The sequence below is a fragment of the Peromyscus eremicus genome, chromosome 2 (genome assembly GCF_949786415.1).
Source record: "Peromyscus eremicus chromosome 2, PerEre_H2_v1, whole genome shotgun sequence".
Lineage (NCBI taxonomy): Eukaryota > Metazoa > Chordata > Mammalia > Rodentia > Cricetidae > Peromyscus > Peromyscus eremicus.
This window is the reverse complement of record NC_081417.1, coordinates 116,303,136-116,323,361: the sequence shown is the minus strand read 5'-3', so window position 1 is coordinate 116,323,361 and position 20,226 is coordinate 116,303,136. Positions and strand designations below refer to the sequence as shown.

General features: G+C 45.0%; 2 protein-coding genes across 2 annotated transcripts; both read right to left on the bottom strand.

Moving 5' to 3' along the window:
* Positions 1–5,316: 5,316 nt before the first annotated feature.
* On the bottom strand, positions 5,317–8,062 carry LOC131905053 (PRAME family member 12-like). The gene is made up of 3 exons (XM_059256009.1): positions 7,776–8,062; positions 6,773–7,363; positions 5,317–5,884 (listed from the first exon to the last, which is right to left on the bottom strand). Exons 1-3 carry the CDS (start codon positions 8,060–8,062, stop codon positions 5,317–5,319), a joined length of 1,446 nt encoding a protein of 481 aa, XP_059111992.1.
* Positions 8,063–16,842: 8,780 nt separating this feature from the next.
* LOC131904838 (PRAME family member 12-like) lies at positions 16,843–19,293 on the bottom strand. Its single transcript, XM_059255846.1, has 3 exons — positions 19,007–19,293; positions 17,957–18,550; positions 16,843–17,365 (listed from the first exon to the last, which is right to left on the bottom strand). The coding sequence occupies exons 1-3, from the start codon at positions 19,291–19,293 to the stop codon at positions 16,843–16,845; spliced, it is 1,404 nt and encodes a 467-aa protein (XP_059111829.1).
* Between the last annotated feature and the right edge of the window lie 933 nt (positions 19,294–20,226).

Sequence of the window (20,226 nt, the reverse complement as noted above, 5' to 3'; positions counted from 1 at the left end):
ATGGATCAAGGTTGACACTGAGAACATAGGACAGCTGAATGTGGAGTCAAAGACTCTACAAGGATGGCAGTTGTAAACTAACAGTCAGATCCTGGAACCTGGATACAATCCTTCTATCCCTGTCCTGGTCAGGACAGTCCTGTGACTATAGGGATGCAAAGGTCCTGTGAAGTCTGAGCTCTTGCCAAAGTAAACAGAAGCCATTCTGACACTGCCTCCTCCTCCCTTCCTGCTGAGCTTCTGTTACATCCCAGTTGTGTGGCTGCTGGTTGTACAAAGTTGTCAACCTCAACTGAGCAATGCAGACTGGCTAGCTTAGGTTTTCCAGATGGCCAGATGATTGCAATCCAGGATGCTCACAGGGGGAGGTGGTGTGGGCACACCAAGGATGGCAGAACAAACTAAAGACAACTCAGAGCAAAGGGAGTGGGATCCACAGCACACTGCTCCTCCCTTCTCGATCCTTCCCTGCCCCTCCCTTTGATAACAGGCAGCCCAGATTGGCCTTGAACTCCTGATCTTCTTTCTCCATTTCCTGGGTGTGGAGATTGGTGACTGACTCCACCCTGTTCTTCAGGACTCCCAGCTTCTGGCTGCAACCTGCACTTGAGAGACTCCAGGAGCTGGGTGGTGGTGGTGGCACACGCCTTTAATCCCAGCACTTGAGAGGCAGAGGCAAGCAAATCTCTGTGAGTTCAAGGCCAGAGCCAGATCCAGGACAGGTACTACAGGAAGGAGCAGAAAGGAAAGAGAGGGGCACACAGAGGGCCCACCTGCTTTTTAGGTTGGGATGCCTGATGAGGTAATTAAGGACTGAATCCTTACATCCCAGACTTTCACTTATTAAAAAAAAAACAAGGTAGATGGGAAAAGGGGTGTTGTTCCTCTCAAAAACTGCTTCCAGTTGACTTTTGGACGTCGGTTGGCTCTGGGGGGAATGGAGAAGGGGAGTTTTCTGAGGTAGACAGGCGTTGTGGGTGTTAGACCACAAAGTTTAGGGTCTCGAGTGGACACCCCAAGAACCCAGACTCCGGTCCAGTTGATGCAACAGCATGAGGTGTTTATTGAAGAAGCGCTGTACAGTCGGCTAACTCAGCTCCAAAGAGCAAGAGTCGCGTCGTCCTACAGTCACATAGGTACTTTTAAAGGAAAAACCCACAAAAGCCATAAGATTATAATTCCCATACAATTTCATTTCCATTGATTATGGCTAGGGGCTAATTTCATAAAATCATGGTCTGATCACAGAGTGATCACAGGGGGGGTACAGTTTCGGCAGTGGTCCTTCCTGGAACACTTGCAACTATCTATGTAACCCCCCTTCCTGACTCAGCTTTCCAAATCATGTGATTGTTAGGTGTGAGTCACAAAGCTTGGCTATTCTTTTGCTGTCCTGGGCCACAATGCATCTTGGGAGACTTACGTTGCTGTTCAGAAGGGGCCTTCTCACGGAGGGCAGGGACTTGGAAGGAAAATAACATAAAATGTGCCCTGTGATCTCTCAGTGGAGGGAAGGCTGAGGAGCAATCACAAGTGTATGAACAGGCACCTGACCCTATCTTGCTTTCTTACTGGAGCTGGTAATGAAGGGGAGAGTAGAGGCCCTCACCATCACTGGCTCAGTCTACACTTTATACAGAGTGCTCTGGGCTGGCTACGTGTTCCCATTGCTGTCTGACCCTTCCCCTGGAGCCCACTCCCTTGTCCTTCTTTTTCCTACTATTTCCTGCAGTGGTCAATGAGCCCATTTAGTCTCCTGAATCTGCATGGAGTCTGTGGAGCTCTCTCAGTGGTGGAATACTTGCAGAGCTCATTTGTAGACCAAGCTTCTAGCCCAGGCTCACACAGTGACACAAACCAATAAAACAACTCTCAAGGAACTTTTAAACAAATTTGACTGTGTTGGGTGGTGGTGCACGCCTTTAATCCCAGCACTCGGGAGGCAGAGGCAGGCAGATCTCTGTGAGTTCGAGGGCAGCCTGGTCTACAGAGCAAGATCCAGGACAGGCACCAAAACTACGTGTAGAAACCTTTTTGTAGAAACCAACCCAAAATAAAAAACAAAAACAAAAACAAATTTTACCTTCATAAAGAGGATTCCCTGGATTCAGGGCTGACTTCAAACTGACTATGTATAGGAGGATGATTTTGAAATCCTGATCCTCCTGCCTCCACCACACAGTCTTCTGGAATAATGTGGAGCTGGGGTGTGAACTGGGCCTTAACTCAGTAATTTAATATCATGTTCATGGCTGAAAGCTGTGACTGAAAAGCTAAGGTGTGACTAGAAATTCCAGGGGATGACAGGTACACAGATGCACACTGCAATCACACCTGCAATTCTTACAGCTGGGAGGCACAGGTGTGAGGAGCAGGAGTAATTGTGATCTCATGTCTGTATAATCCAGCAGCAATAAGGCTTTATCATTCGAAATTTTTTAATTCATTTTATATACCAACCATAGATCCTCCCCTCATCCTCCCTCTCTCTCTTCCAGCCTTCCCCCTCATGCCCACCCACCCTGGCCAATCCCTGATCCCCTCCAAAAGAGTAAGGATCCCCATGGGGTGTCAATAAAGCCTGGATATTCAACTGAGTCAGGACCAAGTTCCTGCCCCTTGCATCAAGCCTGATCAAGGTGTCCCACCATAGGTAATGGGCTCCAGAAAGCCAGTCCATGCACCAGGCATAGATCCTGATCCCACTGCCAGGGGCCCCTCAAACAGACCAAGCTATACAACTGTCTCCCATATGCAGAGGATCCAGTCTGGTCCCATGCAGGTTCCACAGCTGTCCATCTAAAGTGGGTGAGATTTTACAAACTTGGTTCAGTTGTCTCTGTAGATTTCCCCATCATGATCTTGACCCCCCTTGCTCATAGAATCCTTCTTCCCTCTCTTCAAATGGACTCCCAGAGCTTGGCTAGGCACTTGGCTGTGGATTTCTGCATCTGCTTCCATCAGTTACTGCATTAAGGCTCTATGATGACAGTTAGGGTAGTCACCAACCTGATTACCAAGGTAGGCCACTTCAGGCACCCTTTCCAATTGATAGTAGTCTAATCTACACAGAGAAACCCTGTCTCTAAAAACCAAAACCAAACCAAACCAAAACAAAACAAAACAAAACAAAAAAACAAACAAAAACAAAAACAAAAAAAAAGAAAAAAGAAGGCTAAAGCAGGAGGATTATGATGGGGCTGGGGATTTAGCTCAGTGGTAGAGTGCTTGCCTAGCAAGCTTAAGACCCTGGGTTCCGTCCTCAGCTCCAGAAAACAAAAAACAAAACAAAACAAAAAAGAAGAAGAAGAAGAAGAAGAAGAAACTTGCCTTGGCAACAGGCAGAAACCACAAGAGAAAACTACAACCAGTCAAAACGGAGAGCTGAGGAGCCCAGTCCCAATGGCTGCATCTACAAAATACTCCCACACCTAAGGCTCAGGGAACATTGCTGAAGAGGGGTTGGGAAGAAGATTGTAAGATCTAGAAGATCCGTCAGATTGTGTCTCCTAGCACTCTGAGAAGGTATACCCATAACGTCTCACAAAGGGGACTGCATCTATTGGACCTGAACCAGGATGACCAGTGATCAGGGCAAACTGGACAGAGAAAAGGACACAAGCCTCAGCCCAACACAGGGAAATAGAGGTAACTGTGGAAAAGTGGGAAGAGAAGAGGTGGCCTCACCCAGGGAGGAGCACAAAAATTGGTTGTCCAGTGGTAAACAGTATTTTTTTTTAAGATTTATTTATTTTTATTATGTATACAGTGTTCTGCCTGCAGGCCAGAAGAGGGCGCCAGATCTCCTTACAGATGGTTGTGAGCCACCATGTGGTTGCTGGGAATTGAATTCAGAACCTCTGGGAGAGCAGCCAGTGCTCTTAACCTCTGAGCCATCTCTCCAGCCCCAAAAGAGTATTTTGAAAGTGTCCAATCTTTATATTAGATGTATTTATTTTAATTTATGTGTATGTTTTCCCTGCATGCACTTATATGCATCACATAGATGATTATTCCCAGGAAATCCGAAGACAGCATAGATCCACCAGAAGTAGAGTTACAGAGAGATGGTTGAGAGTCTTCAAGTTGATATTGGAAAGTCACCTGAATTCTCTGACAGAGTAGCAAGTGCTCTAAACTACTAGCCAACTCTGCAGCTCCTAAGGTGCCCTGTTTTCATATTGGATACATTTCTGAGGGCCAGATACTTCTTAGAAAGAAAGGAGAGCATGAAAGGATTCTACAGGCTGGGCACCATCTAGACAGTGTAGCCTAAAACCCTCTATGAGCAACAAGGTTCAAGACAGAGGGCCTTGACCTGAAGCTAAACCCAGAGCAAATAAACCAGAAGATACAGGAGGATCTAATTCTCTTCATAGGGTACTTCATTGCTAAACTCACTCCATCATCTTAAAAAACCCTGAAGTGAAGCCGGGCGGTGGTGGCGCACGCCTTTAATCCCAGCACTCGGGAGGCAGAGCCAGGCAGATCTCTGTGAGTTCGAGGCCAGCCTGGGCTACCAAGTGAGTTTCAGGAAAAGGCACAAAGCTACACAGAGAAACCCTGTCTCCAAAAATTAAAAAAAAAAACAAAACCCTGAAGTGCACGGAGATTCAGCATCCCAGGTGAGCCTCAGGCATGAAGCACCTGGTTACAGAGTCTCCTTATTTCTGTGGATGAACTAACCTGGAAAGGGATCAGACCCTCATTAGATTGATACAGTATATTTTCTATTTGCTGTGAATAAGGTGTGTTGTGGGACTCCAACTTCATAGCTAAAATATGAAACAATTTGGAAGAACAAAAAGATGCCCCATAGTCACAATAGGCTCTTAGCCTGTGACAGCCAACCTCTGTGAGCACTGATGGAGCTCTAAGTTCTATGAACCTCCACACTTTTCTAGACTGTGTTAATAATCCTGGTCTTGTGTTCAAATGCCACTCTGCTCACAATCACATCACTTCCCAAGGGATGGTTCTGTCCAGAGTGTGATTTCAAGTGTCCTTCACAGTTAGTACATGGTATGAGTTAGCAGGCATTAATCACAATGATGTGTGAAAACATGAAGATTTATTTGTTTAATGAAGACCAATGAAAATACAGAGTAATTAAAACCATCTTATTGCTACCTGATCCAATAAAAGGGAGTAAAATAGCTGGCTTGGCTACTCTCTTAGCAAATCAAGACAAAGCTCACAACTAAACAGTTAACAACCAGGTCTCAGGTAAGTCAGTTCTCTAGACCAGGACCTCATGATGAAAGTCCCTCCCCCTAGACTTTCATTTCTCAGTATCCAGAAGCAGCCTTTTCCTAATTATTGCCAACATCTACAAAGTCTGCTCTCTGTCTCATAAACACAGCGAATAAGGCATTCACTGCAGATGCGTGTACCAAAGGCCACTATGTTGGGCTGTCTTTGGGCAGTCACTATATCCCGGAGCTCAGGGCATACTTGGGTAAAGTTCTCCACTAGGATATTACCCTGGCGATCATAGCACTCTAGAGGGGCGGGGTACAGCTCTAGAATCAACTTGTTTAGATTGGCCATGCTTTGCAGTAGGTCCTTCAAAACAGCCATAGAGAAGTCGTTTTCATAGAAACAGACCCTGGTGAGCTGGGAGCACTGGCTCAGGGCAGGCAAGAGGGAGCTGAGCTGAGAGTCCTTCATCTTGCAGTTCATTAAATCCAGGATCTGCAGTGTGCCTGCTACATTCTCTAGGAGAACTCGGAGATGTCTGGGACGTATCTTGGCTAACGGTACACCATTGAGGACCAGGTGTTTCAGGTGACAGAGCCTCTGACACTGTGACAAATGTTTCAGGTCTGACTGTGAGAGCTGACAAAGACGGATACACAAGGACTCCAAGGGGGTCTTCAGGCATCTAGGGAAAGAACAAGAAATTAGTTCCTGCTAATGAAGGGCATTAGTAAGGTTGACGCTGAGACAGAAGGGACCACATATGGAAAGTCAGTCTAGCCTTATGCTGAAGGTCAACACTTGGGATACAACCTGTTGGTTCCTGCTCATTTAATTGTCTCCTGAGACATATACATAAGGTGGGACAGTCTCAGACCACAGATCTGTAGCTCCCTGTCCTCACTCTGTCAAACAGACCTAAACTTTGCAACAACAGTCTGGGAGGTCATACCCAGAGAGGGGCATCACAAAAAGGTTCTGGAAACATCTTGGTATGTGTCCTGCAAAGCTCATCACTGTCCCTCCTCTCAATCACATCCTCTATGCCTGATTTCAGTGCTCCAACTTTGAAAGTGATGGTCCTCCATCCCAGCATCACCCATTTCCACCTACTAAGTCTCAACCTGTGCTCATATTATCCTTCTCTCTGGGAGAGTTCGAGGCTGTCAGAGGATCCAACACAAGCTGGTCCCTGTTCAGAGATGTGAGTACACAGCTCCTTAGGATCCTGTGCAGGTGTGAGTTGTCCACACCTCAGGGCCTGCTAATCTATCGAGTTCCCTCCCGTTAATGTAGCCAGGATCTCAAAGAGGAATATCCAGAGCACACTCACTGGGTCTGACTCACCCAATGGACCTGCTTTCAAGGCAGCTCTCTAAACATCTCCTACCCCAGCTCTGACTCTGCTAAATGAATCGTCAGTTACAAAGGAAGCAAGTCCATTCTTAGGTACTGTAATGAGTCCATCATTCTAAAATCCACAGTGGCACACACACCCCAGGGGACAACTAATGCTGAAGCAAAGGGAAAAGGTTTGCTGTCACAGTACAAACAGCTCTCCATCCTTCCTTACCTGAACAACTGTTTCATGAGGTCAGAGGAAAAGGAGACTCCATTCATAGAGAAATGCTGGAGACAGTTGAGTTTGGAGAACTGAGAAAGGAACTTGATAGCACACATTTCCTCTGTGTCTGTCAAAGTATTGACAACCCTGTGTGTGCCCAAGTAGATCTGAGTTAGACGGAATTTGCAAAGATTTCTCATGCGGCCAAGGCAAGATGCAAAGTGACCCAGGAAGGGCAGAACCTGGTTTGTGAATAGTTCCAATTCCTCGATATAGTGTGGATGGAAAATGTCCAAGACTTTCTTGATAATCTCCACAGGGAGGGCACAAATAGTCATCCTCAGACAGCACAGCCGACCAGAGCCTTTTCTCTGCTGGGCCCACTGCAACAAGCATGTTTGATGTTCTTTCAGCTGGAACCTGAAGCTAAGGTCAGTGACCACCTTCAAACGCGGCCTCAGCGCGTATCTAGGAAGGTCCCTCCCTACTTGCTTCCCACTCCCAGTCTCTGTTGAGTGGGTTCCTTCCTGTGTTCTAGTCCGCACATCCAGGAAATTGTGGTGCACATTCCTTAAGTCAAGGACTTGCAGCTTCCACCGTCTGGGAGGGAAAAGGAAGGAGTTTCATAATGTAAACCAGGAACTGACTCAGAGACAGTTTATGTCCCACTTCACTCTTGTCAGCTCCAACACAGCCCCTCTCACCTGCCAGGCCAGGACTCTTAGCATGAACTGCACATGGAGACCTCCCTCCCTCCCTCCTCTATTCAATGACTCTAGACTTGGGTCTCTTTCACATCAAATGCCTGTAGGAGAGCCAGGGGAAGGCTCCTCCCACTATGGCTTCATGGACTCTGAGCTGTCCTCCACTCCTGACTTGAATAGAAGTTCTACAGACTTCCAAGTTGTAACAACAGAAGCCTCTGTCCACTTTGACCCCATTCTCCCTCACTTCACATGAATTTACCACTAGCTCAGTGTCTACCCTTCTCTTCTCCTTGGGCCTTGCTTACCTGGGACGAACCTTCTGTGACTGCAGCATGTCTAGGCCATCCAGAACAGCTTGCAATACCTCCACATCGGGGGTCTTCATCAGGGCCCCCACAGGGAGGCAAGCAAAGGGCCAGGATGCCACCATTGCCTTCAGTAGTCTCAGGTGTCTACCGTCGAAGGCCTCCTTGAACAGAGGTGGGAAGAAATTTGTGGGCATGGACTCCAGGGCAGAGATGGTCAAGGCCTGGTTGCTCAGCAGGCTCTGCACTGCCAGCTGCTGGAGTGTGGGTATGTTCTTGATGCTCATGCTGATGGATCTTCGGTCAGGAGGAACCTGGGCAAGCATTTAGGAGATATATTTTCAGCTTATGTTTTGGGAATTCCTACTTCTCACATGTTGCAGGAACCAGAGGATCAGAGTCCTTGGTCTGGTAATAATGGAGAACTCAGGGTGCTCTATTATACCATCTGGTGGTGTCAAAGCCAAGCTTCCGTCACTCTCAGCATGTGGAATCTCTTATAAGACCCCACACGGGCACATATTAATCATTGTCCCACCGGGTACTCAAAGGTAGAAGGATTATTCGGGAGCATGCAGACTGACCAGACCCTTGCTGCAGGAAAAGACACTGACCAACTTTCCAGGCTCTCCAGAAAATAAAGTGCTGATGCAACCTGGCTGTCCAACCCTTATTGTGCTTTCAACAAACTGATCCCTCCTGGGACAGACTGAAGAGAATTTGTGAAATGCTGTCAGTCCACACTACTTCTAAATGCTTTAGAGACGGGTGTGGAGGTACTGAGCTGTATTATACTCATTTGGGGGAGGAAGTCAAAGGTCTTTTAATTTATGGGCACCAGGCCACACAGTCAGATCATGTCTGAAATATAAAACATGCAACTTTGCCCAACACAACTAAAAATTATGCTATTCAAAGAGAACACCTGTAAAATGAGTCTTAGATGAGAAGCCAGCTGTACAGAGGCTACAAGGATGAAGATTTCCCATGGTACCTTGGGGTCTATAGAGGAAGAAGGAGATGAGAAAAAAATCTACCAATATTTTTCAGTTGTTGTTTCGACTTTAAAATATGTTGTAGCCTGTGTTGGAGGCTTGAGTGGAATTGGCTAAGCTTCCAAACCCGAATGGATATCACTCATTATGTAACCCAGGCTGCCCCTACTCTCCATGCTCCTCCCCCCTGTCATTAGGAGTGTTGGAATTGTATTTTTTTTTTTAACCATATGTAGCCGGTGCACTCTGCATTTAAAACACTGCATAAATGTTACCAAGTGAGAGCCTATAATCTCATCTCTTTGAACGAAGAGTTTGGAGGATTCTAGGTCAGACTAATCTAATAAGTGTCTTTCAGGCTAGTTGGGGGGATATCAAAGAAAATATGACTTAAAATGTCTTCATCGAAGTTGTTTAGCAGCAGGGTTTAATCAGATGTGCTGTACCATTCAACCACATTTCCAGGTTATCTATTTCATTTTGTTTAATTTGATGTAGAGGTAAGGTTTCTACATGCAGTCAAGTAAAGCCTGGAATGTGATCTTTTGTGCTCAAGGACTTCATTCTGGGTTCAAGTTGTGGCTGTTAAATATGCAACCTGGCATATATATGTGTGTGTGTGTGTGTGTGTGTATATATATATAAAATCACTCTCAGACAATGTTTAGTCAAATAGTCAAGGCTGAAGCAACCACATTTCAACAGCTTCGGTTCCAGACCAGCTGTGAATCATGGCTTGTGTTCATCAAGCCATGCACAGGACTGTTGGTAAGTTACAGTTAAGAGGAAAGTTCAGGGCAGGGCGGTGGTGGCCCACAACTTTTAATTCCAGCACTGGGAGGCAGAGGCAGGCGGATCTCTGAGACTTCAAGGCCAGCCTGGTCTACAGAGCGAGATCCAGGAAAGACGCAAAGCTACACAGAGAAAACCTGTCTCGAAAAGCCAAAAAAAAAAAAGGGAGGAAAGTTCAATTCATACAACTGCAAACCCATGACCTGTGGAACATACTTTAAGAGATTACAGGATGATTAAATTACAAAGAAGAGCCTAACTCTAATTCCAGAATGAGCATAGAAAACTGGTCAGAGACAGTAGATCAAGAGTTCAAGTTCTGCCTAACCTATTTTGACCCGTCTCAAAAAACTCAAATGAGCCAAAGGAACTAATATGTAAACTCCTATGTGAAGGTAATTTTCATTAAAACCAAACTACACCAAATCTAAAAATATTACAATTTAATCTGGAAGCATCTGGAAATGTAGCTTAGTTGGTGATAAGGCTAGACCAGAACGCACTAGGCCTGATGGAGGTGAGTGACTTACCTGGTATGGACACTGGTTACAGGCTCCTATTCCCAGCAAGGCCAGGCAGTGAGTCCAAGCTCCAGGACTCTGAGGTTCTGTTCTACTAGGCCTCCTCTAACCCTTTTATACAGTTTCCTCCTCACCCCTCCCCAGGTAGCCCCACCCCTCTACTAAAATCTTATATCTGATTGGTCCAATGAGTCTCTACCCACATAATCCTGTAAATGATTTTTTTCTACTGTAGATTGATTGAATCAGACCTATCCAGTGAAAACAAAAACACTAAAATAGAAAGTCCATACTGCATTGCTTGAAGATTGACTTATGTTGTATGTGTATATTTACATGAGCACTTTATATATGCATATATTTTAGTGTGTGTGGATTTAGTGTCTATGTGGGTGTGTCAGTGTGGGTTTTATTTTGTGTGTACTTGAGTATGTAGTGAATTTTAGGGTAGCCAAACGCTACATGGTGAGCTTTTGTCTCAAAAAAACAACAACAAACTAAAAACCAAACCACACTCCAGGGAACATGTTGCTAATGAGAAAGGGCTGAGGTGTGGTGGGAACCTGTGGTCCTCACTAGCAAGAAGCTTAATTGTGACGATGGATTGATGGAGGACTGTAGAACCATCAAGAGTGAGACGGACACTTTGTCTCAAAGTGTGAAAAATCAACAGCAAAGCATGATGAGATGAAAGTCAACAAAACAATACACCTTTATTACTACACCTGTGTCATCCTGAACCGGGTGCACACTCTTGATCTTAGTACTCCACAAGCTGAGGCAGAGGATCTCTGTGAGTTTCAGGCCAACCTGACCCACACAGTGAGAAACTGCCAAACAACAGCATCAAATTCCAAAGAGAAAACAGAGGTGCCTCTCTTGAAGAAAACAGTAGAAACCTCCATGCACCAAATGGTCTTTCAGAACTCCCCTACCAAGCAAACCCAAGTAGGCTCAGTAGGTAAGGCACTTAAATCTAACCTGAAAACCTGAGTTTGATTTCTGGAACCCACAAAAGGAAAACAGACTCCTGGAAGATTTCCTCTGACCTCTACACATGTACCATGGCATATGGCCCATCCACCAGTAATTAATTGTAGGAATTGTTTTCAAATTTCCTTTTCCCAACAGCAGGGAAGCAAAGACGCAGCACTAGGCTTGGACTGGTCTTTATGATATCTGCTGGGCACATGTTCATGTTTGTCACATTCAAATTCAGGGGAGAGGGCTATAGTATCAGGAGTTCAAGGTCATGCTTCCTCATCTAGTAAAAGACAGAAAAATCAGGAAAATTGATTCAATTAGAAATCAAATCATTTAGGTGACCATGTTGTTACCATTGGGGGTAGCTCTCTGCCATATAGAAGATACTACCTCATATTGGATATCATGGTCCACAGGCTCTTCCATTCTTTCTGCCCCCTCTTCCTGCTTGTTCCCTGAGTCTTTGGTGTAGGGGTTGGGTTTTAGATGTATTAACTGGGAATAGGCACCCCACTGTTATTTATTCTCTCCTTTTTCACCAGTATGGATTTCTGTGATGGACTCCATCTACTTCAAGCAAACAAACATCTTTTTTGATACTGGGTAATAGCTACACTTACCTGTGAATACAAGGATGGATTCTAAGAATCCAGTTGGTATACACACACTGGCATAGAAATGGGGCAGTAGTGACTTCTCCTCTAGGGTCTACAACCTCACCGGATACAGGGAGGTAGCTAGGTTTCTAGTAGCAGGCATCTATTCCACCCTTTTGAGAAGTCCAGTTAGGTAGCTGTTAGTCATCTCTGAGACATGAGTGTCAGACACTCAAATCTATCTTGACATTATCTTGTCCTGCTATGGTGGTTCATAAGCTTCACAACCAATAAGATTTTTCATTGACTTTCTCCCTAGCAGCTTGAATAGCACCTTTGTCCATAGAACTTCCAGGTGATGGGCTGGAGAGATGGCTCAGAGGTGAAGAGCACTGCCTCTCTTCCGGAGTTCCTGAGCTCAATTCCCAGCAACCACATGGTGGCTCATAACCATCTGTAGTGAAATCGGTGCCCTCATCTGGCCTGCAGGCATACATGTAGACAGAACACTGTATACATGATAAATAAATTAATCTTAAAAAAAAAAAAGCCAAGTTACAATGCAGTAACCAGACTTAATGGGAGAATCCATGCCAATAAGGCAGACCTCCTCCAAGAATATACAAAGTATTCAACATTGTGTAAAACCTTGTAACAATGCAGGATTTTTTTCTTTTGTTTCTCTATTGTAGAATATTATTTTAAGGTGTGTTACTTTCGTTTATATTGCGTTTGTTTAACTCTATGAAGCTGTGATACTGTGTCTGTCTAAAACACCTGATGGTCTAATAAAGAACTAAATGGCCAAAAAAAAGAACTTCCAGGTCAGTTCCAGCTTCCTTCTTACCAGTCCTATGTCCAAAGTGTGTGGTGCCTTCAGCAATAACTCTGACTTTCAAGTTCTGGGATGCAACTGAGGGCAATGGCAATAACCTCTGTGGTTTAGAATGATCTCCTGGACTGCCCTGACATTACATGCATCACATGAGTGCAGGCAAACACTCATACACATAAAATAAACATATATGAATCTTCAGAACCCCCTGGGTGTAGTGATATACTGTGTACCCTAATAAAATTTGCCTGAAGATCAGAGAATAGAACAAGCCACTAGATAAAACATAGAGGCTAGGCAATGGTGGCATACACCTTCAATCCTACCACTGGGGAAGCAGAGATCAGTCTGGATCTCTGTGAGTTCAAAGCCACCCTAGACTACATAAAATTGACTCAGTCTAGGAGAGAAACAGAGCCAGGCAGTGGTGGCACATACCCTTAATCCAAGCACATGAGATCTCACACCTTTAATCCCAGTATTTTGGAAGCACACATGCCATTAATCCCAGCACTAGGAAGGAAGTGATGGCTGGGTGGAGAAAGGTATATAAGGTATGCGGAGACAGGAACTAGAGCCTTTTCAGGCTGAGGATTCCTAGAGGTGGGATGTGACAGCAGCTTGTTCATTTGTCTCTCTAACCTTTCAGCATTTACCCAAATATCTGGCTCTGGGATTTTTAATTATAAGGCCAATTTAGCAATTCGTGTTACACCTGAAAGTAGGGATAGCTCAACTTCTCTCCCTAGCTGCACCCCTTTAATTTCCTTCTCTCCCCTTATTGCTTCAGCTGGTCCTTCAAGTACAATATTGAAAAGGAATGGGAATAGTGGACATCCCTGTCTAATCCCTGACTTCACTGGAAGTCCTTCAAGTTTCTTTCCATTTAACATGATATTGGCTGTGGGTTTCTCATATAGAACTTTTCTTGTATTGAAGTCTCTTCCCTGTCCCCCTAATTTTTTGGACTTTTATCATCAAGGCATGTTGGATTTTTTGTTTTGTTTTGTTTTGTTTTTCGAGACAGCGTTTCTCTGTGTAGCTTTGCGCCTTTCCTGGATCTTGCTCCATAGACCCGGCTGGCCTTGAATTCACATAGATCCACCTGCCTCTGCTGCGAGTGCATGTTGGATTTTTTAAAGGTCTATTTCCACTTCCATTGATATAATTAAGTGACTTTTGTCTTTTGGTCCATTTATTTATTTATTTGACATTTATTGACATGTATATGTTCAACCATTTCTGCATTTTGGAGATAAACGATAATGGTGTATAATCTTGTTAGGCATGCCTGTGTTTCCAAGTGTTGCATTAATACACTTGGATCTACGTTCATCAGGGATATTCAGTTATTTTTGTTGTTGTTGTTGTTGTCTGTTTACCTGGTATTGCTATTACAGTCATGCTGGCTCTGTAGAAGGAATTTAGGGGTGCCTCAACTGTTTTTTTGTTTTGTTTTAATAGTTTAAGAAGGATTGACTGCAGTTCTCTTTTGAATGGCTGCTTGGATTCTGTTGTGAATCCATCAGGCCCTGCATGTTCTTTCGCCAAAAGGATTTTTATTACCGAATCAATTTCTTCATTTGTTATGGGTCTGTTTAGGTTGATGACTTCCTCCCCCACCCCTTTGGTTTTTTTTTTTTTTTTTTTGGTTTTTCGAGACAGGGTTTCTCTGTGTAGCTTTGCGCCTTTCCTGGAACTCACTTGGTAGCCCAGGCTGGCCTCGAACTCACAGAGATCCGCCTGGCTCTGCCTCCCGAGTGCTGGGATTAAAGGCGTGCGCCACCACTGCCCGGCTCCCTTTGGTTTTTTGAGGCAGGGTTTCTCTATGTAGCCCTGGCTGTCCTGGAGCTTACTCTGTAGACCAGACCTGCCTCTGTCTGCCAGATGCTGGGATTAAAGGCATGTGCCACGACCGCTCAGCTTGGGTTGTTGACTTCTTTTTTTTTCCATTTTTTTTTTCATTTTGTAAAATCTTTATTGACAAATAATACACATTGTATACAATTTGCCTGTTTGCACAATTTGATAGACTTTAGTCCAGCATCCTCATAGGCCCATAATACTATTTTAGTTTTACTAAATACGAGATCGTATTTAGAAACACAACTTTCTATTTTAGACCACCACTGTCTTCAATTTCATATACATATATAATGTATGGTGATTACATTCCACCTTATTTTTTTTAAATGAACATAATATTTGCAATTGTGCTTGGCGGTGGTTGCGCATGCCTTTAATCCCAGCACCGGGGAGGTAGAGGCAGGTGGATCTTTGTGAGTTTGAGGCCAGCCTGGTCTACAGAGCGAGTTCCAGGAAAGGTGCAAAGCTACACAGAGAAACCCCCCCCCCAAAAAAAATATTTGCAATTGTAACCATTTTTAAGTTCACAATTCAGTGGCATGAATTACTTTCAAGACTTTAATTACACACAGGATTTTCATTAATTACACTCATTATATTAATTACATTTGTGGTATTCATTGATTACATATGCAGTATTCATTCAGTATTCATGATATTATGTTCTGATACTACTGTCCTTATGTGGGGCTTTTCCATCACACAAAACAGAAACTCTGTACTTACGAAATCATTGCTCTATATTCTTTTATCTACCATCCTCAGATAACGTCTAATCTTTCTGTCTCTATGAATTTGTATATTCTATATATTTCTTATAATACAATTCTATAGTATTTGTCCTTTTTGGTGGTGGTGCACGCCTTTAATCCCAGCACTCAGGAGGCAGAGGCAGGTGGATCTCTGTGAGTTTTAAGGCCAACCTGGTCTACAAAGCGGATTGTTGACTTCTAATTGGCTTAATTTTGGTGGTTTGGCTGAATCTCAAAACCACCTATGTCTTCTAGGTTTTCTAGCTTCATGGAGCACAGTTTTTAAAGTAATAATATACAATTATTCTTATAATATTAAAATATCCTGAATTTCTTTGGGAACTGTTGTAATGTGTCCCTCTTCAATTCCGACTCTGTTATTTGGGTCCCGTCTTGCTTTCTTTAGGTTAGTTGGGCCAAAGGTCGGTCGGTCTTTTTTATATTTACCCAAAAAAAACACCTCTTAAATTTGTTGATTCTTGGGCCAGGTGATGGTGGTACACGCCTTTAATCACAGCACTAGGGGGGCTGAGACAGGAGGACGTCTGTGAGTTCAAGGCCAACCTGTCTATAGACGGAGTTCTAGCACAGGCTCCAAGGCTACAGAGAAACCCTGTCTCAAAAACCAAAACAAAAAAAGATTGCTGATTCTTTCTATTATTTCCTTTGTCTCTATTCATTAAATATTTGTTGTCAGTAATGTTTTTGTTTTTCAAGACAGGGCTTCTCTGTATAGCCCCAGCTATCTTAGAACTCATTCTGTAGACCAGAATGGCCTAGAACTCAGAAGTCAGGCTTTTGCCTCCTCCTGCTGGGATTGAAGGTGTGCACCACCAGGCCTCACTCTATTTCATTAGTTTCTACTCTGGTTTTTCTTACCTCCTGCTGTCCACTAGGTTTGGATTTGGTCTGTTCTTATTTCCACAATTTTTAGTTGAATCATTCAACTATTTACTTTTGCTTTTCAGGTTCTGTTCTAGGCTCTTAGGGCTTTAAATTTCCCTCATAGGTTTCCTTTCAATATGTCCCAGACGTATGTAGTGTATTCTAATTTCCCTTGTTCTAGGATTCACTCTTCCTTTCCTTCTTCCTTTCCTTCTTCCTTCCTTTTTCCTTGACCCATTCATCATTCAGTAACAAGTTGTTTTACTATTCATGAGTTTTTGTAGATTACTAGAGTTTTTATGTCAAATTTTAGATTTATTGCAATGTGTTTAGATAGTGTAAAGGTCTCACTTGCTCATCATCATTGGTTCCAGTGTATTTTGAGGCCATGAATTTTTGGGGCACACTCTCACTGATCAGAAAGTTCCATGATATTCCCTTCACAGAGAAGGGATCTCAAGACTTTAAAAATGGTGCCAAGAATAGTGGCCAAGAAGGACCTCAGATGGTGACCATCCAGCTTCTCAGGGTCTGACAATTAAATCAAAGCCCTACCACTCAGGGGCAACCACTTCATTAACATGCACTACTAGAAGCTTTTTTTTTTTTTTTTTTAGAAAAACCAAATTTTATTTAACTCTTAAGTCACTTGTCCCCATGGTCCCATTGTTCTCCATGTCAATTTTCCTCTTATAAATAAATGAACTGCTCATCATATTCCTAATGCCCTCTCTCCCATAACATTCTGTGTCTGTTTGATGAGACACTCATCCTTTGGACTTCACCTCCCAGAGCCCAGAAGCAATCCTGCTCCATCTGCCCACATAGATAAATCTGGTCTCTAGTTATAATACACAAAACAGGTACCAGCAGCAAAGTAGACAGACTTGGCCTGCCTTATGGCCCTGAGAATATCCATGAGCTCAGAACAATGCTGGGCAAATCTATCCTTGAGAACATGACCCGTGTCATCATAGCTCTCCAAAGGGGCAGGGTACATCTCCAGGAGCAGCTCGCTCAGATTTGCCGTGTAGTGGAAAAGGTCCTGAAGGACAGCCATGGATATGTCATTGTCAAGAAAGTTGATCTTAGTGAGCTGGGTGCACTGGCTTAAGACAGGCAGGATGGCACTGAGCTGAGAGACCTTCATCCTACAGCCTTCCAATTCCAGGGTCTTCAGAGTGGCTGCAACTCTCTCCAGAAGAAGACGGAGGGGCCCAGTCCTTAAAGAGGACAATATCACACTGCTGAGGTTCAGGTGTGTGAGCTGATGTAGGTTCACACTCAGGGGTAGATGATTCAAGTCTGCCTGTGAGAGCTGAGACTGAGTAATGGACAGGGTCTCCAAGGGGGTCTTCAGGCACCTAGGTAGAGATAAAAGATGAGTTCTGGCAAATGGAGTTGGAGAGTGTTAGTGATAGGGTTGACACGGAGATGGACAGGTTAGTATTGTTCAAGTTCAGTGTGACACATGACAGACATGCACATCAGGATGCTGTCAATGTCTTCTCACTCGAGTCACAGTGCTGAACACCAAGATGAGTAGACACCATGGTGGGACTGGTTCAGTACATGCGCACTGACACTCCTTTACTAAAGCAGAAAACTCCAGTACTGGCCCCCTGAGTGCTACAGAGCACACACAAACCAGTCAAGACCTAGTTACACACTTGGGATGTCTCTGCAGAACATCTGGTTGCCTGCATCAGCAGCAGAGTCCATCCCTCTTCATGCTGTGTCACCCCAGCCTCACACTCCATCCTAGTGCGAGAATTTCCACAGCTACTCAGCCTCTACCAAGGCCCCACACTGAGACTGAGGCAGGCTGCCACTCCCTCCCAGAGTCTCCAGCCCTGTTGGATCCAGTGTGCCTGGCAGATATTAATGGCCCTCTATAATCTGCAGAGCACAGAGAAAGGTTTTGCTCTGGTCTGCAAGACAGCTTCCCATCTTACCTTAGCACGGTTTCCAGGTTGTCTTTCAGAAAGTAAATGCCATTCATATAGAGATGCTGAAGACAGTCCAGGATGGGGAACTGAGGAACAGACTCGGTGACACACTTCTTCATGTCTGGTAGGGCACAGTTACCACTTAAAGCAGTCTGGTGGGTTCCCAGGAGAGGGAGTTTGCAAAGATTTCCCAGCTGTCCCAGGCAATGTGCAAACCAGGCCTGGCTTCCCTGTGGCCACCAGGAATTCAGTTCCAACTCCTGGACACGGTCTCTGTCTAAAGTGTTCAGGATCCCTATGACAGTGTAGACCTGTGATGCTCTGATCTTCAGCTCCCTACAGCACAGTTGCACTGAGCCTTTTCTCTGCTTGGCCCACTTCAACAAGTATTTGTCAGTTTCCTTGAGATGCTCCCCACAGAGGTCAAACTCAGCCAACACCCTCAAGGGCTGCTTCACCCCACACTCTGGCTCCTGCTCCTTCCCAGTTTCCTTCTGACTCAGGACCCATGGGGTGTAGCTGACATCTATGCCTCCAGTCTTTTCATCCCAGAAGTCCTGGTGCACTTTCTGCAAGTCAAGCTCTTGGAGTTTCCACCTCCTGGGAAAACAGGCAGAAATCAGAGCTCAGATCAGACCCCCACATAGTCTGCTGTTCTTGACATCTCAACTCTCACTTTCCCTGCTCTGCTGTCTGATAGGTCGCTGTGTTCCTGGCACTGGGCATCCAGACCACAGCCACAGGTCTGGGAAGGGCTCTTGGCCTCACTGGCATCTTTAGCTCGGCTTTATTGCCCTCTACCGTGTTCCCCTGAATCCTGACTGATCCCATTTTGTCTTGAGGCCCAGGCCCTGGCCCACTCCTCTGTGGCTGTATCAGAACTAAGCTGCCCTCCACACCTGACAGCCTTTTTTGTACCCTCTGCAAGAGCTGAGGCCTCCACAGTCCTCCACACTGGTGCAGTGAGAAGCCTCAGATCCATATTTGACCACACTCTTCCACACTCTAGTTGTCCCCTGACTGAACCTCCAGGACCATTAGAAGGGTCTTGCCTACCTGGGGCGCACCTTCTGGGTCATCAGAAAGTCCAGGGCATCCAGCACAGCCTTCAAAGTCTCCATGTGTGAGATGGTCGGCAGGGCCCCCATGGAGAGGCGGTGAAAGGGCCAGGCTGCCACCATTGCCCTCACAAGCTTGGTCTGTCTGCCAGTGAAGGCCTCCTTGAACAGGGGCGGGAAGAACTCCGTGGGCAGGTACTCCAGGGCAGAGATGGCCAAGGCCTCATCCTTCAGCATCCACGGCACTGCCTGCTGCAAGGGTGTGTCTTGGGCCAGGTCACTCATCTTTGTAGATCCTCAGGGTCCAGAATCTTGAAGAGGCCTCCAGGAAAGAACATATTGTCAGGCTAAGGCTTAGGAAGCCCTTCTCCCCCATTAAAGGAATCACTCAAGGACACAGTCACACCTATGACAAGACCTCAGTACCTTATGCCACTCACTATTTGCTGCTATCAAAACTCAGAATTACCCACGTGATCACACATTCCCCACAGCCACCGCACCCCTCGCTCCCATTCCCACTCGGAAGGGTCATCCTGGAACCTGTAAGCTGAGCCATGTGCAGCATTTAGAGTCTGAGGAAGTGAACTGTCTGCTTGCACAGTCCCAGCTGCAGTTAATGTGAAAGAGCATAAAATTCCAGAAGAGATAAAGCTATGTAACCTCCTGCAGAACATCTGGAAAAGGGTGGGCCACACAAACTGTTTGTTGAGTTCCATTATCCTGCACTATAGGAGAACGTGACTTAGAAAAAAATCGGCTGGGCGATGGAGGTGCATGCCTTTAATCCCACCACTCGGGAAGCAGAGCCAGGCAGATCTCTGTGAGTTTGAGGCCAGCCTGGGCTACAGAGTGAGGTCCAGGATATTAGGTGCTACATAGAGAAACCCTGTATTCAAAAACAAAAGGAAAAAGAAAAACAAAAACAAAATTGTTGCTGGGCATGCCTTTAATCTCAGCACTTGGGAGGCAGAGGCAGACAGATCTCAGTGAGTTGGAGCCCAGCCTGGTCTACAACTTCCAGGAGTGCCAGAACTGTTACACAGAGAAACCCTGTCTCAAAGAAAGAAAAAAACAATTCAAATAGATGTAAACCAAAAGGTTATCAAAGATATCTCAGGAGATAACACCAAAAGTTTTAGCCATTTGGGAAACTGAAGCAGAAGAATTAGAAGAAGTTCAAGGATACCTTAGCTGCAAAGTAAAATACTGTCTCAA

Coding starts and splice junctions, on each gene's coding strand:
- LOC131905053 (XM_059256009.1), bottom strand. CDS start 8,062: ATGAGCATCAAGAACATACCCACACTCCAGCAGCTGGCAGTGCAGAGC. Junction 7,364..7,775: donor TCACAGAAGGTTCGTCCCAG/GTAAGCAAGGCC, acceptor TTTCCCTCCCAG/ACGGTGGAAGCTGCAAGTCC. Junction 5,885..6,772: donor CTCATGAAACAGTTGTTCAG/GTAAGGAAGGAT, acceptor TTCTTTCCCTAG/ATGCCTGAAGACCCCCTTGG.
- LOC131904838 (XM_059255846.1), bottom strand. CDS start 19,293: ATGAGTGACCTGGCCCAAGACACACCCTTGCAGCAGGCAGTGCCGTGG. Junction 18,551..19,006: donor ACCCAGAAGGTGCGCCCCAG/GTAGGCAAGACC, acceptor CTGTTTTCCCAG/GAGGTGGAAACTCCAAGAGC. Junction 17,366..17,956: donor AACCTGGAAACCGTGCTAAG/GTAAGATGGGAA, acceptor ATCTCTACCTAG/GTGCCTGAAGACCCCCTTGG.